At 40.7% G+C, this 24,671-nt stretch overlaps 1 protein-coding gene across 1 annotated transcript in view; it reads left to right on the forward strand.

Moving 5' to 3' along the window:
- The window catches only part of LOC126188497 (nephrin-like), a 758,389-nt gene that overhangs the window by 626,352 nt on the left and 107,366 nt on the right, over positions 1-24,671 (forward strand). The window contains exon 7 of the mRNA XM_049930101.1: positions 3,390-3,534. Within this exon, the coding sequence (XP_049786058.1) occupies positions 3,390-3,534 (145 nt within the window). The remainder of the gene's footprint in view (positions 1-3,389; positions 3,535-24,671) is intronic.

Below are 24,671 nucleotides of genomic sequence, written 5' to 3' on the forward strand. Positions count from 1 at the left end.
GTCTCCTTTTATCATGGTTTTACTCTGAGGGATGACAGCATCACACTCTACAATATGTGTAGCTTTTTTCGGCGTCGATAGCACTGGACGCCCAGCAGTGTGCTCGCTGGAGCTGGCTGTGGTGAAGACACTGTGGTGTGAGGCTTTGGTCACTTCAGGCGGAAGACTTCCTGTTTCCATAGCTTCTGAAAAACCCATCTGGAGCGTCATTCGGAATTTCGTTGTTGTTCTGGATGGGGCCCTATCTTTCCAAAAAATACGTTTAGCTGATTGCAAGAAAGAATTTCTTTGATGGTAAGTACAACTGTTATCCATCGCAGAAAGGTGGACTGCTGGAGGAAAGAGGGGGTTGGGGGGGGGGGGGCTGTCTACAGTGGGTGGTCGCCGGCCACAGCCACACACTGACCACGGAGTGGCATGTGGGAGACGTGTCGCTATATTTTAGATGAACAAGTTGCACTTGATGCGGTCATCCTTTTATTTTCTATTATTTACTCCACTATACACGCTTTTGTGTTGGCTAAGGACCATCGCCTCAAGGCGGTCAGCGGACACTTCCTGCCACGAGGCACTGTGTGGAGCGGCTGGTCGTTTCAAAAAGCCTGTGTCGTCCACGTAGGTGGATGGATGGAAAGAGAGAAGGATGTGAGAGGGTCTTGAGTTTCAGCAGTTTGTCGACGCTTCTCAAGGAGAATGCACGATCAAATCTCCCCCTCTGCTGTTTTTTAGGACATTTTTCATAGTACATGTGTTACATTATGAGACGTCAATTACAAGTGCTGGTTTTTTCACAACAATTTTGAAGTGTAATTAGTGCTCTGATGCATCTATTTCATGAGTTATGGTAGTGTATGTTGGCTTCGGTTACCTGGACTGCAGCGTAGTTTTTGAGCAGGAGTGTGTAGCGAACTCTGATGTTAAGTAACAATAGAAATTGTCTTCAGCGGTAAGCTGTCTCCAACACCAGCATCTCATCACTTGAACCTATTACCCATCAAAAAGAATAAAGATAGTACCTTACGTCCCAGCCTTTTTTCCCACCAGCTTTTGGGTGAAGAGTAGAGTTCGAGTGTGTCTCTCACTAGTTTCGAACGGTATTGCGAATTTTTTTCCGAGCAGGATAACACCAGTCGTATGGTATCGTAATATAAATGTGGACACGTAGATATTCGGCTGTCAGTAAGATTAAATGGCAGCAATTGACTGTAACTGAATAAGTGGAAGGTTTTTACAGTAAGCAGCTCTCCTCCAAGGTTTTCGATTGTAAATTCGGCCTGAATATCCAAAAAGAGTTTTTAGCAGTTTACAGATAGTGCAGATTTGAATAACTGTTTATATTTGTTTATGTGTTCAATAATTATCTCCAAGTCCATGGAAATTTTCCGTCGTGACAACACACAAGAACACGAATAATCAATGAAAGGATAAATAATTGCTGGTCAGTTCTGGTAGTGGACGATATCTATTTCTAACAACAATACATCACAAAAATTAGTGCCGATACCCTGAATTAAATTCCAAACGCCTCTTATAAAGCAAAAGCTCAGTACAACAAACCGTGTGTATCCCAGTGTTGATAGCAATACGAATCCCTCTTCTTATTACTCTGGAGAACAGGTGGTGCTATTTCCAAACTCAGGATTGATGAAAAGTAATGTACTGCATGTAACTGATTTTTTACTCTTTGAAGAAGGAATAAAAAACATGCAGAACGAATTACGATACTTCAGTTTAAGTGGCTTCAGAAGTCTTCATTCCCAGTTCGCTCCTCGTTTGTGGAAACCGTCGTTAGGTTGTATAAATCACTGGTGTCACCTTGGTGATAGAACACCTGTGTACTCCATCCCCTTACTCCAACGTTTGGAATAACTACATACACTGGTGGTGGAAAGAGTGTAAGAAGTGAGTATGTTGAGGAACCCGTCGACTTCTCTAAGCTATATACAGTACATAAACGGATATTCAAATACGCACTTAGCCTTCAATTTTTTGTCTGGAACGCGTTGTCCCAAAAATACACTAAAGGAAACAAATACCAACACCACGAAGGAATTGTGCGACATAAATGAAAGTTGATAGGCCTGTTTATAGGTATGAAATTTCAGGCCAGTCACTTAAGAGTGGTGCTGGTATCACCACTATGAGGATTCAAATGTGGTTTGCTTTAAATACATGCTGTAACGGTCGTGAGGGTTAGTTACCTTTGAGATTAGGCGTGGTGAATTGAAGTTGGTCAAGAATGACTTTAAGGCGACAATGACGCCAATATCAATAACCCATTGAGTTTCATCGAGGTCGTGTAACAGGGTTATGAGATGTTGATGATTCTTCTATGATACTGCAGAAAGACTAGGAAAGAATGTAGCCTCTACTGTTGGCGCGGTGGTCACGAGAAGGCACAGTCGCAAGAGGACCAGGCTCCGGACGGCCTCATGGCAATCGGAGAGGACGACCATCCTGTTCGGCGTATGGCTCTGGCACATCTAGTAACTGCATCTGCAGCTGCAATTTCAGCAGCAGTTGGTACCGCCGTAACATAACGAACGGTAACAAATCTGTTACTTCAAGGACAATTCCGACCCAGGCACCATGTAGCGTGCGTTCCATTGACATCAAACAACAGCCATTTGCGACATCTGTGGTGTCAAGCGAGAGCTAATTGAAGGCGGAGTGGAGGTCTGTTGCGTTTCCTGATGAAAGCTGGTTCTGCCTCGGTGCCGCCCATGGCCGTGTGTCGGTTAGGAGAAGGAGGAGGCAAGTTGAACACCTGAAACCAACTTGCCTGTGCGCCAAACACACTGGAACTGCACGTGGAGCTATGATCTGGGCTGCGATTTCATATGACAGCAGGATCAGTCTTGTGGTTATCCCACGCACCCTGACTGAAAAACCGTAAGTCAGTCTAATGATTCAACGTATTGTGCTGTCATTCGTGAAAAGTGTTCCAGGGTGTGTTTTCCAACAGAATAACGTTGGCCACATACCACTGTTGCAGCCCAACATGTTCTATAAAGTGTCGACATGTTGTATTGGCTTGCTCGATCGCCAGATCTGTCTGGAATCAAGCAAATATGGGATTTCATAGGACGAAAACTCCAGTGTCAACCTTGCATTGATCGACCAACTGCAACAGATGTGGTACTCCTTCCAACAATCTGATATCTGTACAACACAATACATGTACGTTCTTGTAGTGTTAATCCAGTAAATATTTTACCCACACAAATGTACTCCCAAAATTTCATTAATTACATTAATCAAATTTTGGAGGGTAATAAATATGTCATATATCCCCCGTTTCCGACCAAGCTTCCCGAGAAGTTTTTCTTTGGAAATAAAGCAGAAACGACGGTAAAGTATGATTGGAACGTCGGCGGTGCCTGTTGCAGTCGAGTCCGGACGGCAACGTGACCACCAGTACGCTGACGTTCGTACCGACCATGGAGGACAGTGGGAAGCTGCTGACGTGCCGCGCCAGCACGCCGCTCATCCCCGACAGCTCGCTGGAGGACTCCTGGAAGCTCGACATCTACCGTGAGTAGCCCAGTCCTCTGGCAGCGGCAGCCTTAAATCTGTGCCTTAGAGCAGTATTCACGCGTTCACAAACGGCTAGTTAATTGCGCTCAAAAATACAACTCAAAGGGACATGCAGTTGCGGTTCATAGCAGCCTACGTCTCCTGTAGAGAATGTAATGTCCAAAGCCTATCTTATGTTAAACAACCATAGAGATTTAAATTCCGTATTTAGCTTGCGTGACCATCATCCAATAGTCGCATTTCGCTCCTTACATAGTAGTCTTTCTTTCAAAAAGAAAGGGGGCGTATATCGAGACTGACTTGCCAGTGGCTGTTGGACACAATTATGCACTTAAATTGCCTTGTTAAATGTTTACTCAACTTTTATTTTCTTCTTTGTGTCTGAATTTTCTTACTTTCTGAAGGTTTTCCTATCTTCTATGCACTGACTTGCTACCTCATGCTACTACTATTCATTAGGTATAGACACTCTCTATTACCTGTCTGTTTGATTGGATGCTTACCTTTCCAGTTCTGTATGCGTGCAGACTGCTAAAATTTCGATTAATCACCACTCTTTGGGGCGAAGGCTTCCGACATAAGAAGTCATCCTCATTCTTCCAACGACCTTGTTCAAAGAGGGCGGAGGAGCGGACAGAGGTTCAGGGCACTCTCTTGTCTTTTGGGTAGGAAACTGCCCCTAAAGGCGGAAGTATCAGCAATGATCATCGACATGAGGATGCAGAAGACAATGGAAACCACTGCAGTAAAGACACGTAACGTGTATCCACAGGACATGTGGCCTGTAATTGAAGAAGTGTCCTGATGATCTCTCCATTGGGAAAAGATTCCGAAATAGTCCCCCATTCGGATCTCCGGGAAAGGCCTGCCTACGGGGAGGTAACCATGAGAAAGAGATTGAATAATCAACGAAAAGATAATGTTCTACGAGTCGTGGCATGGAATGTCAGAAGCTTGAAAGTAGTAGGGAAGCTAGATAATCTGAAAAGGGCAATGCAAGGCTCAATCTAGATATAGTAAGGGTCGGTGATATGAAATGGAAAGAAGCCAAGGTGGTGGCGGTGGTGGTGGTGGTTAGTGTTTAACGTCCCGTCGACAACGAGTTCATTAGAGACGGAGCGAAAGCTCGGGTTAGGGAAGGATTGGGAAGGAAATCGGCCGTGCCCTTTCAAAGGAACCATCCCGGCATTTGCCTGAAACGATTTAGGGAAATCACGGAAAACCTAAATCAGGATGGCCGGAGACGGGATTGAACCGTCGTCCTCCCGAATGCGAGTCCAGTGTGCTAACCACTGCGCCACCTCGCTCGGTAGAAGCCAAGGATTTCTGTCAGAAGAGTAATATCAACAGCAGCGGAAAATGTTATAACGGGAGCAGAATTCGATATGAGTAGGAGGTAGGGCAAAGAGTGTGTTACTGTGAACAGTTTAACATAAATTGAGGATGTGTTAGATGACAAGCATTTGGGCCATAGGAAATGTAAAGGCACCAGAGAGGCAATTCTAAAGTTGCGGTTGATAATGGAGGAAAGACTAAAGGAAAATCAATATACTCATAGGATTTTTTGACCTGGAACAGCATTAGATAAAGTAAAATGGTGCAAGATGTTCTAAATTATGAGGAAAATAGGGCGTAATCTGTAGGGAGAGACGGGTAATATACAATATGTACAGGAGCAAAGAGAGAATAATAACGAAGAACTAAGTGCTCAGACTAAAAAGAGTATAAGACAGGGTTGCAGTCTTTCGCTCCTACTGTTCAATATCATATCGAAGAAGCGATAATGGAATTAAAAGTAAGTTCTGGAGTGGAACTAAAATCCAAGGTGAAAGGATATCAGCGGTACGGTTCGCGGATGACGTTACTATCCTGAGTGAAATTGAAGAAGAATTACATGATATGCTGAATGAAATGAACAATCTCCTGAGTACATAATATGGACTGAGAGTAAATCGAAGAAAGACGTAAGTAATGAGAAATAGCTGAAATGAGAAAAACGCGAGACTTAACATCAGCATTGATGGTCACGAAGTATATGAAGTTAATGAATTCTACTATCTGGGATGCAAAATAACGAGTGATGGACGGAGCAAGGAGGATATCAAGATCAGATTAGCACTGTCAAAAAGGGCGTTCCTGGCCAAGAGCAGTCTCCTAGTATCAAACATAGGCCTTCCTTGGAGGAAGAAATTTCTGAGAATGTACGTTTGGAGCACAGCATTGTATGGTAGTGAAACATGAACTGTGGGAAAAACGGAAGGGAAGGAAATCGAAGAATTTGAGATGTGGTGCTTCAGACGAATGTTAAAAATTAGGTGCACGGATAAGGTGAGGAACGAGGAGGTTCTGTGCAGAATGAAATGGCTCTGAGCACTATGGGACTTAACTTCTCAGGTCACCAGTCCCCTAGAACTTAGATCTACTTAACCCATTACTGGCCAAAACTCTGTCGGATCATTTTTTGCAAACTTTTGTACATAAATACGTTACATTGAGTGATTAATTGAATAAAAAGTTGTTCTGAAAATTTTCAGTTTATTAGAACAGAAACTACAGACCGTCCCATTTTTGGGACATTGGCCAAATGCGCTATCCAAATTCACAATCTTATTTCCCATGCATAATATTGTAAGAAACAACACAAACAATAAATAAGGAATGTTTTAATATTATTAAATGTCTATTCCGTATGAAATGAAGGAAAACATTTGTCGTGTACACCAACATTGCACCTATTACAAATTTTTGTTGTTGTGATAGCAATTGTTGTTGTGATAGGAGGAAGCTCTAAGTACTGATTTTTGCACACTGCTCACAAACCATCTACAAATATGATAATTTATTATCCTATTGCGCCGTATACCCACAGTAAGTAAAGTTTCGTTATTCCCATCTCACTGGGGTTGCTGTCTTAATTGCCAGTAAAGCAATTTTTGGTGGTTTCCTTAAATTGCTTAAAGCAAACACTAGGATGCTTCCTCTAACAACGCGACCAGTTAGTTCCTTTCCCCTCAAGTTTGCAGTCCGAGCTTTGTCTCTGTCTCTGATGAGCAAGACGTTGACGAGGATATGAAACAATCATCTTCATTGTCCTTTTCTAGCAAGTATTTATTATGCAGCTTTCCTATCGGTCTGTCTGTTCCGTATATGTTTTGCAGTTGACTTGAAACTAACTACCCGATCAGCGAGAGACTTAAATTTTCAATGTGACTCAGTTCTGGATGACAATACAATATTATCTTTCTTGATGGTGTGTGTGTCTATGGTACTTCGTGTACCACTACCGTGTCCTCTTTATCCTGTTGCAGTCGGGACTGCTTCACAGGAAAAGTGATTGCATGTAAAATTTGATTAAAGTAGAAGTGGAGGAGGAAGCAGTATTTCGGTTCAGTCTGATAATGAAAGCTATATACAACTGAAATTTATCACATGTGTTTGTTGTAATCTCATCAAAATGCTGAAAATCGACTGAAAAATGTCACATATATTACAGTTAAAACAGAAAATATTTTTTAATAAAAATGAATTATTATTACAACATGATTCAAATCGAACTAAGAAACATAAAATAATTTCTCCCAGCCCCATAAAAATTCCTAATCCCATAGAGATGGTGTTGAAAATATTTGGTTAGGCTATAAATTTTTTATAGCTATGAAAATATTTGTAAGACTTAAAACGAAAAACATAAGGTGCACGGATTAGACTGAAAAATGTGATATATTAAAAATTCATTTCAGTTAAATAATTATTGAAACCTGCGAGTGGCTTCAATACGGTCCTCAAAAGGAATTCATGGGACAGCATGTACTACTCCCGTGGTGCATTTTCGGATATTCGCCATTCCGTTGCTCGCAATTTTTCAGCATAGCTTCTGTATACTACAGCCCACATACGTTAGGTTCAATCGATCTAGATTTTTAAACTTTTTAAAATGAATAAAGAAATGGTGGGTTAATTTTCTTAGTGTCCCAGAATCAGCCCATTCCTCTGTGATCAGACATCGAAAGAATTTTTGGACAAATATTTAAAAAATCCTTGCTCATAGTGGGTGTATATTAGGACACTAAAGGTCAAACACTTGAATGAGCTGCGTGTTGCCAAAAACTGAAAGTTACTCATTACTACTTGTCAACGGAAACCGCAAGTCTCATGGTGGTATTTTGGTTTTCTATTCCTTCTCGTATTAACAGTAGTTGCATAATTCTTGTTATTTGTGGACGTATTAGAACATTGCAACTGTTGAAACTGTAATTTATAATGAATTAACTGCAAACAGTTGCTTTTATAGGCATCTGTTCTTCTGTGACAACATTTCAAGATGCTTGGCATCCCGTCATGAGATATTTACATTTTTTACGTGTCACGAAAATCGTTTATTTGCTAATGGCGTTGCACAATTTTGCAGTGGAATTTTTTAAGACAACTATTGTAAAATGTAAGTAAATAAACAATATTTACGACAGATATTAAATTTAAACATCTGAAGATGCGGTGAACATTAAACGAAAGTACTCCTAAAAACGCGAGTTTTGAGGCATACTTTGCTGGCGTGGCGGGTTGAGAATGTGGTGCCATTAATGCCAATTGTATCGGCCCATTACCCCATAGAAAATTAACGTCTGCTGCTGTAGTGTCAGGTGGCGAGCCGGCCAGCGAGGTGAAGGGGACGGACCAGGGTGACGCCCGATTTTGGAACCGACATTCTAGATTTTTTTTTTTCAATAAACTGACATACCAAATTACAAAGTCGACTTCAGAGGTTTATTACACGCCCTTAACACACACCTAAAACTTGCACCCAGAGAACATCACACACCTACGACAAGAGAAATGGTTCAAATGGCTCTGAGCACTATGGGACTTAACACCTGAGGTCATTAGTCCCCTAGAACTTAGAACTACTTAAACCCAACTAACCTAAGGTCCCCACACGCATCCATGCCCGAGGCAGGATTCGAACCAGCGACCGTAACGGTCGCGCAGTTCTAGACTGAAGCGCCTAGAACCGCCTGACCACACCGGCCGGCCGATGAGAGACCTTCATGGAGTGCGTGGTTGGTTGGTGGGAGCCCTGAACGCCACAACGTCTGACCTAGAACAATATTTCAAAAACTGCTTTGAAACTGACGATATTGTCTAACATCCTACGCGGGGGAAGTCCGCCGCTCGTGGTCTCGCGGTAGCGTTCTCGCTTCCCGAGCACGGGGTCCCGGGTTCGATTCCCGGCGGGGTCAGGGATTTTCACCTGCCTCGAGATGACTGGGTGTTTGTGTTGTCCTCATCATTTCATCATCATCCAGGAAAGTGGCGAAATTGGACTGAGCAAAGATTGGGTAATTGTACGGGCGCTGATAACCACGCAGTTGAGTGCCCCACAAACCAAACATCATCATCATCATCCTACCTGGTGTAATTTTAAAAAAATGCCAGCACCGTGCAGTTGGCCTTTTCCTCGCCGATGTGTACTCTCATTTTCACGAAATTACAACAGTTAACTGGCTTCTGGTTACGAATCGAACCGTTTTCTGTACAATTGTCATTACTTTTCGAACCTTTTCTGTCCGTATAAATGCGTTTGTCACTTTCAGGAATCAAGTTCTACTTGTATAAAAAAATGCGGAGTGACAAACTAAGTACACGCGAGGCAAGCACGTGTTTTCAGACTGTTTACCGTGAACGAATCATGTTACGAAGAGAGATCTTGTTGAGAATAGTATTTTACAAAGAAATGAATACCCTTTGCTGCATAGAGGCTTTGATATAAGACAACGGGGAGATTTGGAAATGTGTGCCCCGACCAAGACCCGAACCCGGGATCTCCTGCTTACATGGCAGACGCTCTATCCATCTCAGCCACCGAGGACACAGAGGATAGAGCGACTGCAGGGACTTATCTCTGGCACGCCTCCCGTGACACCCACATTCCCAACTTATTGTCCTGCACTATATTCATAGTGGTCCTGCCCATTATACTGATTACTAGTGGCTTTACTGCCGATTTCCGTAAGAGTTTGGGCACTTTTTGTGCATCTGCACAGAAGAAGATGGTCAAATGGCCGGTGAGCCTTATATATGCTATCTGTTCTTTCGGACATGTCATAGTACACCCGTTCCGTCACTAATTATGTAAGTGTTGGTTGTATTCGAGCTCTCGGATGTGCCTGACCCCCCTGCAGTAAATCGCGGTTTTAACATTTTCTAACACTTGTGGCACGCTTGATATGAATGAATCTTAAAAATAGACACTCCAAGAAACATTATAAACCACTAAAAAAATTACGCTACAAAAATTTCTATCGTAGTGTACCTCATTAAATGAGTATGTGAATCAGGCCTGCGGGTCCCCAAGGTTTCTCATGGCTGAAGTAGATGGTATTAAACGACACGAGCGATGTAGACTGCAAGCAAATCAAAAACGCCTGATATCACGACGAGGAATGTTAGCTCACCAACTCCATAATGTAACATCAGTTTTTTGTTCGAGGCTCTATTTCTCTAGATTTTTTTTCTTTTTTTAAGTGTAGAGCCGGCTAACGCTCGTTATGGAATGGAAAATTTACTCGGTAGCCGCACATGGAATTTTTTACGTTATCATAATTTGGCAGTGGCCTCAATTTCGCCATTAGGACGAGCGGGTGGTTTCTTCCGGGCGGAGCGCGTAGCGCGCGGCAAGCGAACACCCTGATTGGCAAACTGGCTGCTGTGGCGATGCGGCGCTGTTGGCGCATTATTTACGGCTTCCCGCGGCGGCCATGCGGCGTGTTGATGTATAATTTGCATTGAGTGGGAGCCGCTCATAGTAATCTGGCGCGGCGCGTTTTGCCCGCAGCCCAGTGAATGGCGGCGCCGTTACTGGGCCGCTGTAATCCGCTTCCTCTCAATAATGAATCGCCGCGCCAGCTGCTGCCCGTGGTCCCCGATGAACAGCGGCCCGTCGCTCGTCGTTTACTTATTCCGCAATTTCGAAGCAGCAGAGGCATTATTGTTTTATTCTCTAACGATATTATTTTTCTTGGTCGGAATGCGTCGTTTAAATGGGCCCTCTAGTCTCCCACCAATACCTTTCTCCGTTACCAGCATCAACACTGGCATGAAAGGAATCATATATCACCATCTACATATACATACATAATCCGCGAACCACCTTACGCTGCATGGCGGAGGGGTCTTGTACCACTACTAGTCATATCCTTACCTGTTCCACAACCAAATGGAGCAAGCAAAAAACGACTGTCCAAAATCCCCGTACGAGCATTAATTCCTCGCATCTTATGTTATGGCCCTTACGTGAAATACACGTCGGCGGCAGCTGAATCGTTCTGCAATAGACCCCAGATGTTTGTTCCCTCCGCCCGCATCTCGTGGTCGTGCGGTAGCGTTCTCGCATCCCACGCCCGGATTCCCGGGTTCGATTAACGGCGGGGTCAGGGATTTTCTCTGCCTCGTGATGGCTGGGTGTTGTGTGCTGTCCTTAGGTTAGTTAGGTTTAAGTAGTTCTAAGTTCTCGGGGACTGATGACCATAGATGTTAAGTCCCATAGTGCTCAGAGCCATTTGAACCATTTTGTTCTCTACATTTCAACAGTGTCTTACAAAAAGAGCGTCCCCTTTTCCCTTGGATTCCCATTTCAATTCGTGAGGGACATCCGTAATATTTGGATGCTGGTCGAACCTTAATCAGACTGCCGGCCGCGGTGGTCTAGCGGTTCTGGCGCTGCAGTCCGGAACCGCGGGACTGCTATGGTCGCAGGTTCGAATCCTGCCTCGGGCATGGGTGTGTGTGATGTCCTTAGGTTAGTTAGGTTTAAGTAGTTCCAAGTTCTAGGGGACTTATGACCTAAGATGTTGAGTCCCATAGTGCTCAGAGCCATTTTGAACCTTAATCAGACAAGATGGGTAACCCAAACACTCTAACAGTAGTCCGAATGTGAGCCAGTAGCACTACGCCTCTATACCCCGTATTCTATGTGGATGAGCTAGACCCAAAATTCTCCAAATAAAACGAAGTCGAGCATTCTTCTTGCCTACTGTCAATCTGATGTGCTCATTCCATTTCATATCATTTGGAAGCGTAATGCCTAGATATTTAATCAAAATGGTTGTCTTTAGAGCTAGCTGCCACTATCACAGGAACTAGGAATTTCGTCTAAGTCGTCTTGTATTTTCCTACAGACACTCCACCATACCTTCCAGTACACCACAGCGTCATCAACAAACAGCAATAAATTGCTGTTCACCCTGTCCGTCCGGTCATTTATAAACACAGATAAAAAAAAAGCGGTCGCATCCCACATCTCTGGGTCACTCCTGACGATACCCTTGTCTTTGATGGACACTCACCTTCGAGGTCAACATACTGGGCTTTATTACTTAAAAAGTCTTCGAGCCAATCACTCATCTGGCAACTTATACCGTGTGATTGGATCTTCCTCCGCCGTCTGCAGTGGGGCACCGCGTTGCACGCTTCCCGGAAATCTAGGGATACAGGATCTGGCTTTTGCGCTCTATTGATTTGCAGAGTATCGGGAGAGAAAAGGGCAATCTGAGATTCGCACAAGAGATGCGTTGTAAATCTGTGGTATTTGTGTACAGAAGCTTTTCTGTAAAAAGTAATTTGTTGTATTCGAACTTAGAATATGTTCAAGAAGTCTGTAGCAAACCGATTTTAAGGATATTACTTTCATCCATTACAATACAGATCACGAGTGCGATTCAAATTAAAACCTCAACAGAACAATAAAATTCCTACATGTCATAGTACTGATTTCTCAGTTTTTAGGAGCTATCCTTGCGTTACGACAAATGACTAACAGTTGTAATGTCTTGTTGCATCACAAGAAAGGAAACTGTGTCAGTGCGGCCGCTCCATTATCGACTTGCACAGCATTTGAGATGCGATCTGTAATATGTTTTATTAGTTGTGAAGCTGCTGAACCTCTGAATATGCATCATAGGATGACAGCACAGTATGGAGATTCGTGCTTGTTCTTGCAGCACTTGTGCAAGTAGTGCAGAAAGTTTAAAAGAGGTGTAACTTCTGTGAAAAATGCTCTGCGTCCAGACAAGGCACGCCGCTTACTGGCGGAGAAAATATTGCCGTTGTGGAAAAGCTTATTAAGTAAAACCAGACGTGTAACTGTAAACTACTTTGGACATTAGTGTTGGTTTAGTACACCATGTTGTCCATGATAAGTTGCGAATCAGTGAAGTGTCAGCGAGATGGTTGCCACGTCAGTTGACTGCAGAATCGATAGATCATTGCGTCGATGTCTGTGAGTTCGAACACACTACCCCGACTTACGCTATTAGAATATATCGGCCCCTTCACAACGCACCAATCATTATTAATTAAAGATGACATAGGACATAAAACAGCGAAACCGTAGTAAGTAAACGCCATAATGCAATAATCTCGGTTCGAACTTATATAAATTATGCATAGTTTGTTACATTTTAGTCATAACCTGGTGCAGAAGCCTTATGTTTTAGATTTTCAACCTTTTTATAAGTTATTTGTTTTAAGATATAACTGCGTCGGTCTTTTATCTTTGACAGTCATGGATTCAGTTAGACATGCGCAATGTTCCCCTGAATGTTGATTTTCAGCGCGTTATATAGTCCTGCTTAGTTTCACGTGAGCTCCCGAGGCCCACCGCACGGCGTCCATGGAGAAGAGGCGCACGCCAGAGCTTAACTTAAGTCTTGGTGTTGACCTAGTACTTTTGTACCTCATTTTTAAAATGTGATTACGCCTATTCAGGCTGTTTTAGTTTTATTTCTAGACCATGCCCTCTTAGACAAATTATAGATTCAGGTATATCTTCCGAAGAAGTCTCAATCATTTGGGCTGAAACCCAGGTAAAGGTTGGTTTCATTACCGCAATCGAGGTAGATAGTTTCTTATGTATTGCATCTGCAGATGTTCTGAAAACAATTTTTGAATTTCTTAGGCTCCAGGTTCAATAATTTCTATTGAAACAACAGCATCTCCAGGTGCCATTGATTTTTTCCTACATCAAATGGCTTCATTCAACTTACCTGACGATATTTTCGGAGTCATAATATTTTCACTATTACGTCAGTGATCTACGTTTCAGAATTATCTGCTGAAAAAGATGCAAACATAAAGGATTTTTGGACACCACTTACAGTTTACCCTGTGCTATCTTAACTGATGAAATGTCATGTCTACTTAAAGTAAGTTACTGATTTTTCTTCTTCTTCTTCTTCTTCTTCTTCTTCTTCTTCTTCTTACTTATTTTCTTACTTACTGTCTTCATTATTTCTGTTAGAAAATTTTTATATTGTGTTTTCACATCTTCCCGTTTCATTTGGAGCTTCATACAAAATTCTGAATGGTTAAGGGTACAGATACGTAGTATCAGGGTTGGAACTTTAATAGTGGAACATATTTACTTACAACTTACACCTAACAGAAAAGTGTTCCAAGATTTATTATCCTTCAAAGTAGTCACTGGTATTGCATACAACCCGTTGTCAGTGATGTGGGAGTCGTAGGATACACTTAGCCGCGTCAGTTGTGTCGACACTTCGTGTTGAAATCGGGGACTTGTCGTGGGTGCGACAGCACTTCCCATCGCCAATGAACAAATCAGTCAAAACGCGCCATAAGCTCCCGAGAATTTTCCTGCGAAATGCCGGGAGAGTATTGAAGAAATTGTCGCCACCTCTTTGTCAAAGGTAGTCATATGCTGTTCCCCAAAAATGAGTATCTTATAATAAGAAGGGGGCGACAATTTTTGCAGAAACTGCCCATCATTATGCGTATATGGCGCCAGTTTGACTGATTTGTTCGGTCGGTGGGACTGGGAAGTGCTGTACCACCAACCATATTCTCCGAACTTGTGTCCTTGTGACTTCAACTTGTTTCCTAAATTGAAGGAAGAAATTCATGATATTCGCTTCTGAACTCTTACAGATATTGGTAGGGCAATCCAAGGCTTCATTCGAACCGCCAACACAAAATTGGTTCAAATTGCTCTGGGCACTATGGGATTTAACATCTGTGGTCATCAGTCCCCTAGAACCTACAACTACTTAAACCTAACTAACCTAAGGACATCACACACATCCATGCCCGAGGCAGCATTCGAACCTGCAACCGTAGCGGTCACGCGGTTCCAGACTGAAGCGCCTAGAACCGCACGGCCACACCGGCCGGCTAACTGCCAACGCAACTGGCGCTGTTAATTGTGTCCCACGTTCTCCATATCGCTGACAACGGTGCTGGTGGCTAGTTTGAAGGATAATAAAGTTTTGAAACATGTATCATATATTTGTTTTGTGTAAACCGTAAATAAATAGTAGGCACTATTGAAGTTTCAACCCTTGTAACTTTCCTTTTTACAGATAATAACACCACAGAATTGAGAAATATTCTGTATACCTTTTCTTCGGTTTGTGACAGCTGATGACTCTGTCTGAGTTTTAGTATTACATGACATTGGTCTCTATGGTCGAAATTCACCACTTATGATGTGAAAATGAATTATAAACTTTTAACAAAAGCGAATGATCCCGGAGGAATCTTAAATTCAATCTTTAACAGATAACAAAGTTCTTGAAATCAGCAGTGGGGTACTTCATTACCGTACAAGTCGGTGTAAAACACTTCTGAAATCACGTCGATCTACACAACAAAAGATGTGATTCATATCTTATTTTGTTCACCGATCACACTTTATTATCACAAGCTCTGGATAAAATAAACACGCATCTGTGCTAACATCTGACGAGTTATTGTATTGTGAAAATATGGGAAATTTATTATTATGGGCCGATGGGAAAAATCCATAGATTCACTGGCACCTAGTTATTTTACTTTATTCCATTATATGCTATCTAACCATCCGTAAATCTGCGATCTAGTACTTGCCAAGCGTGAAGCACAAATACGTCACTGTCATCTGAACAGAGCATTGCCTTCCGCTAGATCTCTGTATCACGCTCTGTCTGTAGCGTCAGTAAAGAGCAGTATTAGGGAGTCACAAGGCGGAACACCACTCTCCCCCTCGCACATGTCGCACCAACACTGTACTTGCTCTTAACGTAGGCTTTTGTAAAGGTAACAGAGGACCTAACCGTTCTCGCCAGTTCTCTTTCCCATTTCTTATAAAGGAAACTTCCTTAGGGGCTGGGTGGGGTAAGCAGGTACCGGAGGTCTTCGCCTGCAGTATAGGTGTGAATATTAACGGTAGTAATACAGATACAACCACACATTCATTCTTCAAAGTAGATATTTTGTACAACAGAATCTGAAGGGACCGGGACGTTCTTAACCATCATTCCGTTTCCTATATTATTTTTCCGCAATTGTATTCTTTATTGCACAAAAGAGATTTACATTGTGTTACGTAAGTAGGGAATCTGCAATAGATATCTTTGCTTTTCGCGTCGCGTCATCGGCTAATGACATCTAAGCACTTCTGGAAGGCAGATGATATTTTCAGACTTAAGGTCATATTTTTCTAAGGAAAGAAATTGTGTTTCAAGATGTAATTACACATTATTTCCCTTATTATTTTATAAAATATTCTTTTTATTACGTGAAATCTGTAAACGATCAGTATGGAGCAATGTTTAAATACAAATTAATTTAGTAACCAGTAAATTCACTCGTTCGACGTCATTGCGATACATTGCACAAGTGAGGCAAGGGACGCGCAATCAATCACATTGCTAAACAGGTGAAATCATTGTGAAATTTAAAATTATATTTGTAAATGTACTAAATTAGAGGCGCGGGGGCTCATCTGTCAACTGACGGGATTATTTTGAAAATACATTGCTGTTGTGTATTTCATTATATAGCGTGAACTGAGGTGAGTTCTCTCAGCTCAGTTCTCTAGGGGAAGATATCTGAGCAAATAATAATTTGTTTCTATGTAGGCCTGGTAATTTATCAGTCGCCGGCAAGGTAGTTCAGTGTGTTCGGTCAGAGGTTTGGCTACCTTCTGTAATGAGAAAATAAAAAATAAAAATAAAAAGTGAGAGAAGATTTCAAAGATAAACTTGAAGGGGTGTCATGTGAGGTCTGCCCAGACAAAATGCCGTTAACAATGACGAATGAAAAGAAGAGAAAGGGGGAGGGGGGCAAGAAATAATTGCGACAAAGCACTTGCATGTAAACCAAGAAGGTGCGGGATCAAATCCCGATCGGACCGATGATTTTTAAGTCTTTGTTTAAACTTAGCCTTCATCTCTCACCGCTGTGAGGAGTCACAGATACGACACGTGATTCGGATTCCATGTGAAACAGTATGTCGCCTTTCCTCTGTTGGATAACTGGGGTAGGTTAGGGACACGCAAGTCGCCGAAATAGCGTCCAATAGAAAAACCTGCACCATACCTGTGAACCGCGAATATTTATTATTATTATTATTATTATTATTATTATCATTGTCATTGTCATTGTCATTTTTAGTTTTCTATACCGCCAAGACAATAATATGATATAACAAATAAATTTCTATAATACCAAGTTTTAGTGAGAAGTATTTGTGCCTTCAGCGTCTATCTAGATTAAATCGTAATTTTAGTTTTGTTTTATTCTGTTCATAGACTTAAAGATAATTGCTGGAACAAATAAAATCAGTAATATTGCGCATCAGGTATGTGATTTTGTCAACGGGGTAATCTACGTTACTTAGTGACTATTCAGGAATCCAGTACGACTTACAGGTTGCCTATCTAACTGCTTCAGTGGGCAATACAATTTTGATTTCAAATTATCATGTAATTATTGACCAAAATTAATAATTTAAAACGCTATTTTAAGCTACTCATTAAAAGGTATAACCTAATGCGAAGTTTAACACAGCGAGGAAAGTATCACAATCAGAAACTGTGGGTTCTTCTTGAGGCAGTATAACAGACGACACGCGAATACACGTACATTTTTCATCTAGTATTTGATGCACTTAGTGACATCCAACAAACTTTACACATAATATAAGGAAACTTTTTCTAGCTGACATCTCCACAAAATAATGAAAAGAAATGAGTGAATTAGTTACTACACTTTCGCTGTCATACCGTCACATGTCAGATAGAGACATGACGTTTAAATGTATAATTTCGTTACTACCAACTCTGTTCGCAACAGTTTGCAGACAAATTAAATCATTGTACGAAACGCAGTTCAAAAATGGTTCAAATGGCTCTGAGCACTATGTGACTTAACTGCTGAGGTCATCGGTCCCCTAGAACTTAAAACCACTTAAACCTAACTAACCTAAGGACATCACACACATACATGCCCGAGGCAGGATTCGAACCTGCGACCGTAGCGATCGCGCGGTTCCAGACTGTAGCGCCTAGAACCGCTCGGCCACTCCGGCCCGCAAACGTAGTTCAGGAGCTATGATGTCATAAACATCTAGACGCACGAAAAACTAGCTTCTGTTTAAAAAGGAACGCAGTGAAACTTCAGCATCAGGGATGACTATATAATTCATTACTTCGTTACTGCCACCTTTACTATCGAAACCCTTTTAGACATTATCTACATACATCAATGAACGTACCTGTAGAATCATATCATTGTACGACTCGTAATTCAGAAGATACGACGTCATAAACAATCTTCTTCATGTGCCGTCTCCTCTAAGAAGGTTGGCTGTCATCATGGCAATTTCTGATCTTGATTTGGCTGATCTAAGGAGTTCTGACGTTGAGCAGTTGTACCAATTTTTTAAATTGTCAATCCAGGATGTCCGTCTTCTACCCCTCGTTCTCTTCCCACAAATTTTCCCTTCTAGTATTATTTGCAATATTTTGTAATTTACTCCCCTAATAACATGGCCTAAATATTGTAGCTTCCTTACTTTAATAGTTTTAATTAATTCTTTTTCCTTTCCCATTCTTCTTAGGACATCTTGATTAGTAATCCTCGACACCCAACTAATTCTAAGTATTCTTCTATATGCCCACATTTCAAAAGCTTCTAAACTGTTCATGTCCTTCTTTTTCAATGTCCACGCTTCCATTCCGTATAGTAATTTTGAGAATACATAGCATCTTAGCAACCTCATTTTTGTGTTTAAACAAATGTCTCTCGAACAGAATGCATTTTTCATCTTATTAAAGATACTTCTGGCCTGTCCTATTCTCGATTTAATTTCTTCTGAGCTTTCAATCTCCTCATTTACAATTGTTCCGAGATATTTAAATTTACGTACTTGATCGACTCTTTCCCTATCGATTGTAAGATTTTCTTGTTGGTGTGTTTTAGATATCACCATGAACTTAGTCTTGCTTACGTTAAGAGTCAAGCCAAATTCTTCACTTTTTTCTGCGACTTTGTCAAGAAGTAATTGTAGATCTTTGAGGTTTCCAGCTAGTAGTGCAGTGTCATCAGCAAACCTAACATTGTTAATGTTTAGCCCATTCACTTTAATGCCAGCTATTTCATCTGATAGAGCTGCCTGGAATATGTCTTCTGAATACATATTAAACAATAAGGGTGAGAGAACGCAACCTTGTCTCACACCCCTCTTTCTTTCTATATCATTCGATAACTCATTTTCTACCTTCACAGTTGCGGTTTGATTGTAGTAGAGGTTATATATAATGCGGATGTCTTTCTTATCAAGTGTTTTCTTTTCTAACAATTCTATGAGATGATCATGACGAACTTTGTCAAATGCTTTATTATAATCCAGGAAGCACACATATAGTGGCTGATTAACCTCCATACATCATTGCGCTAATATGTTAAAAGCAAACAATGCTTCTCTTGTACCGAGGGAACTTCTAAAACCGAATTGTGTTTCACTTATACCTTCTTCTACTTTTTTGTATATTCGTTGGTGTATAACTTTTAGAAATATCTTTAAGGTGTGACTCATTAAGCTTATTGTACTGTGATCATTACAAGTTTTGGCATTAGCCTTTTTGGGTAATGTAACAAAGGTAGATGTCAACCAATCCCTAGGAATAATTCCCGAATTATAAATATCATTAAACAATTGTACAAATATATCTATATGGTCTATTCCTATGAGTTTCAGGATGTCATTTGGTATCTTATCCGGTCCAGGGGCTTTTCCTGTCTTTGATTTGTTGATAACATGTAATATTTCTTCTTTCGATATGCTTGGTCCTCGTTCTCCGATCATGTTATCATAAAATTTTTGATCTTTTCTTGCATCTTCAAATAGTTCTTTGACATATTCTGTCCACCTGTCCAGTTTACCTTTAACATCAGGAATTATTTTGTCATTTTTATCTAACAATAAACTTGTACTTTTCTTTTTATTAAGTCCAGCTAAATCTTTAACTTTTTTGTGTAAGTTGAAACTATCATGTCTTGTTTCATAACTCTCAATTTCAGAGCATTGTTCCTTGTACCATTCTTCTTTTGCTCGCCGTGTTTCTTTTCGTATTTCTGCATGTAATCTTTTATACTCACTTTCATCTCTATTTTTAAGTATTCTTCTTTGTTCCATCAATTGTAATATCTTCTCTGTCATCCACTTCTTTTTCATGTTGTCGTGTTTGGTCGCCACTGTATTTTTACATGCATTATTTAATGTGTCTTTTATAAGTTCCCATTTGCCATCAATGTCTTCTGTTTGATTATTCTTTATCCTAACTAATTCCTTATTAATCTCTTCAGAAGTCTTTTGTTTAGTCAAGGGGTCTCTTAGAATAGTTGTATTTATATAGTCCTTCTTTTGTTTCTTTTGTATGGCTTTCAGTTTCACATGGAACTTTGCTACTAAAAAGTTATGATCAGAAAATATATCAGCTCCTGGATATGTTTTCACACCATGAATAGAATTTTTGTACCTCTTGTTTATAAGTATGAAATCGATTTGATTTCTGCAAACTTCTTCATTACAGTCTCTTGATGATTTCCAAGTATAAAGTCTTCGTTTAGGGAGTTTAAAAAATGTGTTTGTAATAGACAGATTGTTTTCCTGGCAAAATTGTGACAGCAAATCTCCTCTTTCATTTCTTGTTCCTAAACCAAAAGGTCCAATAAGATCACCTTCACTTCCTTCACCTATTTTGGCATTAAAATCTCCCATGATGATAATAATGTCTCTGCTTTTTGAGGTTCCTATTGCTTGTGTTAATTCTTCATAAAATTTTCCTATTTCTTCTTGGTCTTTGTCGGCTGTTGGAGCATAGATTTCGATTAAATTAATATTTGTTTGTTTCGTTTGTAAATGTAGACTGATTACTCTATCTGAGATTGGTAAAATGCTTTTGGCAGATTTACTAACATACTCATCTAAAATTATTCCTACCCCATTCCTGTGCTGGCTATCAGAATTTCCCGAGTAATATACTTTCATGTTGTCAATGGTCATTTCTCCTGAGTCAGGCCATCTTGTTTCACTTACACCCAAAATGTTAATTTTTAGGCGTTTCATTTCTTGTATAACATTATTTACTTTGCCTGGTTGGTATAATGATCTTACATTCCAAGTTGCTATTGTTGCATTATTTTTGTATTTACTTGTGGCATTGTTCAAGGCTCTCCCCCCCCCCCCGGAGATCCGAGTGGGGGAGTTGAAACTCCGGATAATTTGACATTGAACCCTGCCATGATGAGTTTTCCTGGGGATATCCATTGGATCTTTAATGCTGTGGTTTCCCGTTGCCTTCAGCATCCTATGCCGTTGACCACCCTTGGTGATTCTTCCGTCTTTAGGAGTGATTTCTCACTCCAAGGACAAGAGGGTGCCCTTGCTCTACCAGCTCATCCGCCCTTCTAGAAGGTCATTGACTTAGTAGAGGGTTCTCCTTATCCCGGGAGAAACTCGGTCGCCAGAGCCTCGTTAGCGTAGCAGGGGATACCACGTGCCGGAGAGGTTGACATTTGTGTGGGAGAGGCTATTGGTGACGCATCCCACACCTTACCCCCCATAAACAATGAGACACGCGAAAAACTTCGTTTTGCCTACAATGGACTACACTCATGCAGTATATCATAATTAGTGCACTTACTGGCTTCCAACAAACTTCAAGCATAATTTCAAACCTTAAAGTCGTTTCTTCAATTACACGTTTACATATTAACTCATTTATAAAGCATCAAGGCGTTTGAAGCTGTTATACACGAGCACATGGGAGTTCGATTCTTTAAATGCTCGGTGATTAACTGCTTGTATATGAAAAAAAGTAAATTTAGTTATCCGTTTCCAACCTATAAAAAGTCTTGCATTACAAACCTATCGCTTTGCGTTCGACATCTAAGACACCTAGCGGCTTTTTGTCATCGTCACTAGTCAGACTGAATACTCGTCTTCACAGTCTGCCATTTGATACAGACCCAGGGCAGAATAATTTACAATAAGAATAATTTATCACAACGCCATCCAGACTATGTGACAAAAATGAGCACTCTGCAAGAAATGCTCTCACTTTTCAAACAGCGTCACTTCCAAAAAAATTCTCGAATGTTGATTGCTGTCACTGTCACAATCGTTGTTAGCTAAAACACTGCTGACTGCCTGTAATTTTTCGGTGATTTTGTTGGTGTTCCCTTTTCCTACTGCATATTCACATCATCATGTTCTTATGAATCATTCTTTTTATCACGTTACCTCTTCTACCCACTTTAAAGTTGTGGAAATTTAAAAATCTTTTTAGTTTTCTGGATTTTTAAACAAGTATGTCCTATTACACAGATGAATGTATCTATGGAATTTGTCGAAATGGCTATTCCTTTCGCGAATATACTGTAGGTATGTGTTTATAGAAAAAGGAAAGATTTCACTCCTAAAATATATAAAATCTTGTCATCTACCTACCGTGTCTACACTTACGTTGACAACGCAACGGGAACCTTCAATTACGAGTGGCAGCAAGTGCTTATAGCTACTATTTTATTCTTGTTGTATCGTTTTGGAGATAGTTACTTGGCATATTTTACAGAATATGTAAACGTTCTTTGACATCGCTTCTTTATCTACTTACAGCAAGATGGCTCGATGGAACAATTTTCTGCACTATGGAGTGCTTTTTTGATTGTGTTGCAAGAAATTCCTCTAGTTTCGTTCTTGCTCTCGGTATGCTGCATTCAAAGTTAAATCAACTTACGTTGAGAATAGCGAATTCTTCTACTTGGATGATACTGTGGCGTAAGAATTCACTGAGAGAGTTGTCGGCAAATAACTGGGACGTCACTAATTGTTACACTATACGATGTTGCAGTCCGTGTGTTATTTCGAATTACGATGCAAAGTTTCTTCGGACATGCATGCATGTTCGAAGGACGTTCCATTATACAGCTAATGGTTACCCACCTTCCGAACGGCGAATACATTTCATGTATTTCATAACGACTGCAGTCGCCGCATTGCCTGTTCCTTGGGACATACATGCGTGTCTGCCGGAACTTTGCATCGTAATACGGAATAACACAAACACAGCAATATCATATTTATCCGCCGACATATAGCAAGCGGCTTTCAAGTAAAATGTCTCCCGTGTACTGCAATACTGTCACCGTACGGGTTGCATAAGAATGTGCGTGAGGCGTGGACGACGGTATAAAATACAATCTCTCACAATATCAACTCGCCAAAAATCAAATTTTTAACTGTTCAGAGCTCGCAGTCCCCACGTGCTACTGCACGAAATGATTTACCCAAACATTACACAACACAAACCCTTCAATGGGCCCTCGTAAATGTGGTCGGTCGTGCACGTTTGGCTACATTTCGTCTATGGGGCGCCAACTCTCATTCATCACAGCGTACCCAACATCCCACGAAAGTATTTATTATATATGCTGGGAGGATTTGTTATGAAAAAATCATGGACACACTCACGTATTTTTTTAAAAAGTTTCACGAACCCGAGTTTTATTTCCAACAAGCACACAGAAAAATCGAAAGTCGCACGGTCCACAAGAATTCCAGAGCCTGGCCGAGAAAGACCTTGGTGGCGGTTGAGTAAACCAATATAAACTGCGTGAATTACGTTAGAAAACTGGTAAAGTTCTACAGACTATCAAACTATAAATGCCACAATGGCTAGACGCTGAAACCTTATAAGTGAGGTTTGCCTTACCCGCAGCTCGAAAAGTAACAAGTTCATCAGACGCCGAATAATAACTATCCCCGAAAGCAGAAACTCTGAATAAATCACACACGCGAACTGGCGGATATTTTACGGCTCATCAGACAGAACTTTCTCCTCACACAACCCGACCGCTTCCAACGGCGTCCGAAGCTAAACTCCCCTCCAAAGAGCTGCTGTTCACCCAGGAAAGCTCGGGCAAACATCACTGAAATGAAACTGGAAACTGGAAATGAAAACAGCTGAAATTCTTAATTTTAATATTTTATACACGTATGACATATCTAATCACACGAACATTTTCCGAGAAATATTTTGCTGTTATCAGTTTTCTTTTATCTACCATAGTTTATTTATAACAATAATTGCTATTGTTTTCCTCCGTTTCCGGATTTTTAAGTGTAAATATTAATAAACGATTTAAATTAATAATTAAATAATAATAAATAATGAAGAAATAAATAAAATAAATTAATAATTAATAATAATAATAAATTCAATAATTTCCTATATATCTAACTTTTACTGTACTGCCACTACTTTCAATATTTCTCCATTTATTTCGTAAGAAAAGCTGTTTTTTAATTTCCGAAATCCACTTTTCTGCCTCTCATTTAAATGTGTGGATAATCTCAGTAAATCTACTACTACAGTCCGATACAGTCCTCCAGGCTGTATTCGTACACACCTCATTTGCTTCAATCGGATAATGCGTTGCCGAGATATTCACTTTCACAGTTGAGGAATTATTTATAAAATTCAACTTACAATAACTTATAAACTAATACGGATATGAAAGGCGCGTCTCCACACGCTTAATCGTCCCTCTTTTCATTTCCAATGTGGCTATGGCTCTTCAGTGACACATATGCCTCACTATTTATTGATTTTAAGATAATCCTTAATTTTGCACTGAACGCGAAAAGCGGCTATGAGAAATAAGCAGCCATTGTGCTGCCCAACGGACGGGTTTCCCGGTAACACGATCACCTTATCGGCCGTTGGAAGTCCAGAGGCAACACCATCTGCGGAGCATCGTGTGAAACTGGCCCTCCACGTGCTCTTGTAAAGCTG

The sequence above is a fragment of the Schistocerca cancellata genome, chromosome 5, assembly GCF_023864275.1.
Source record: "Schistocerca cancellata isolate TAMUIC-IGC-003103 chromosome 5, iqSchCanc2.1, whole genome shotgun sequence".
NCBI lineage: Eukaryota > Metazoa > Arthropoda > Insecta > Orthoptera > Acrididae > Schistocerca > Schistocerca cancellata.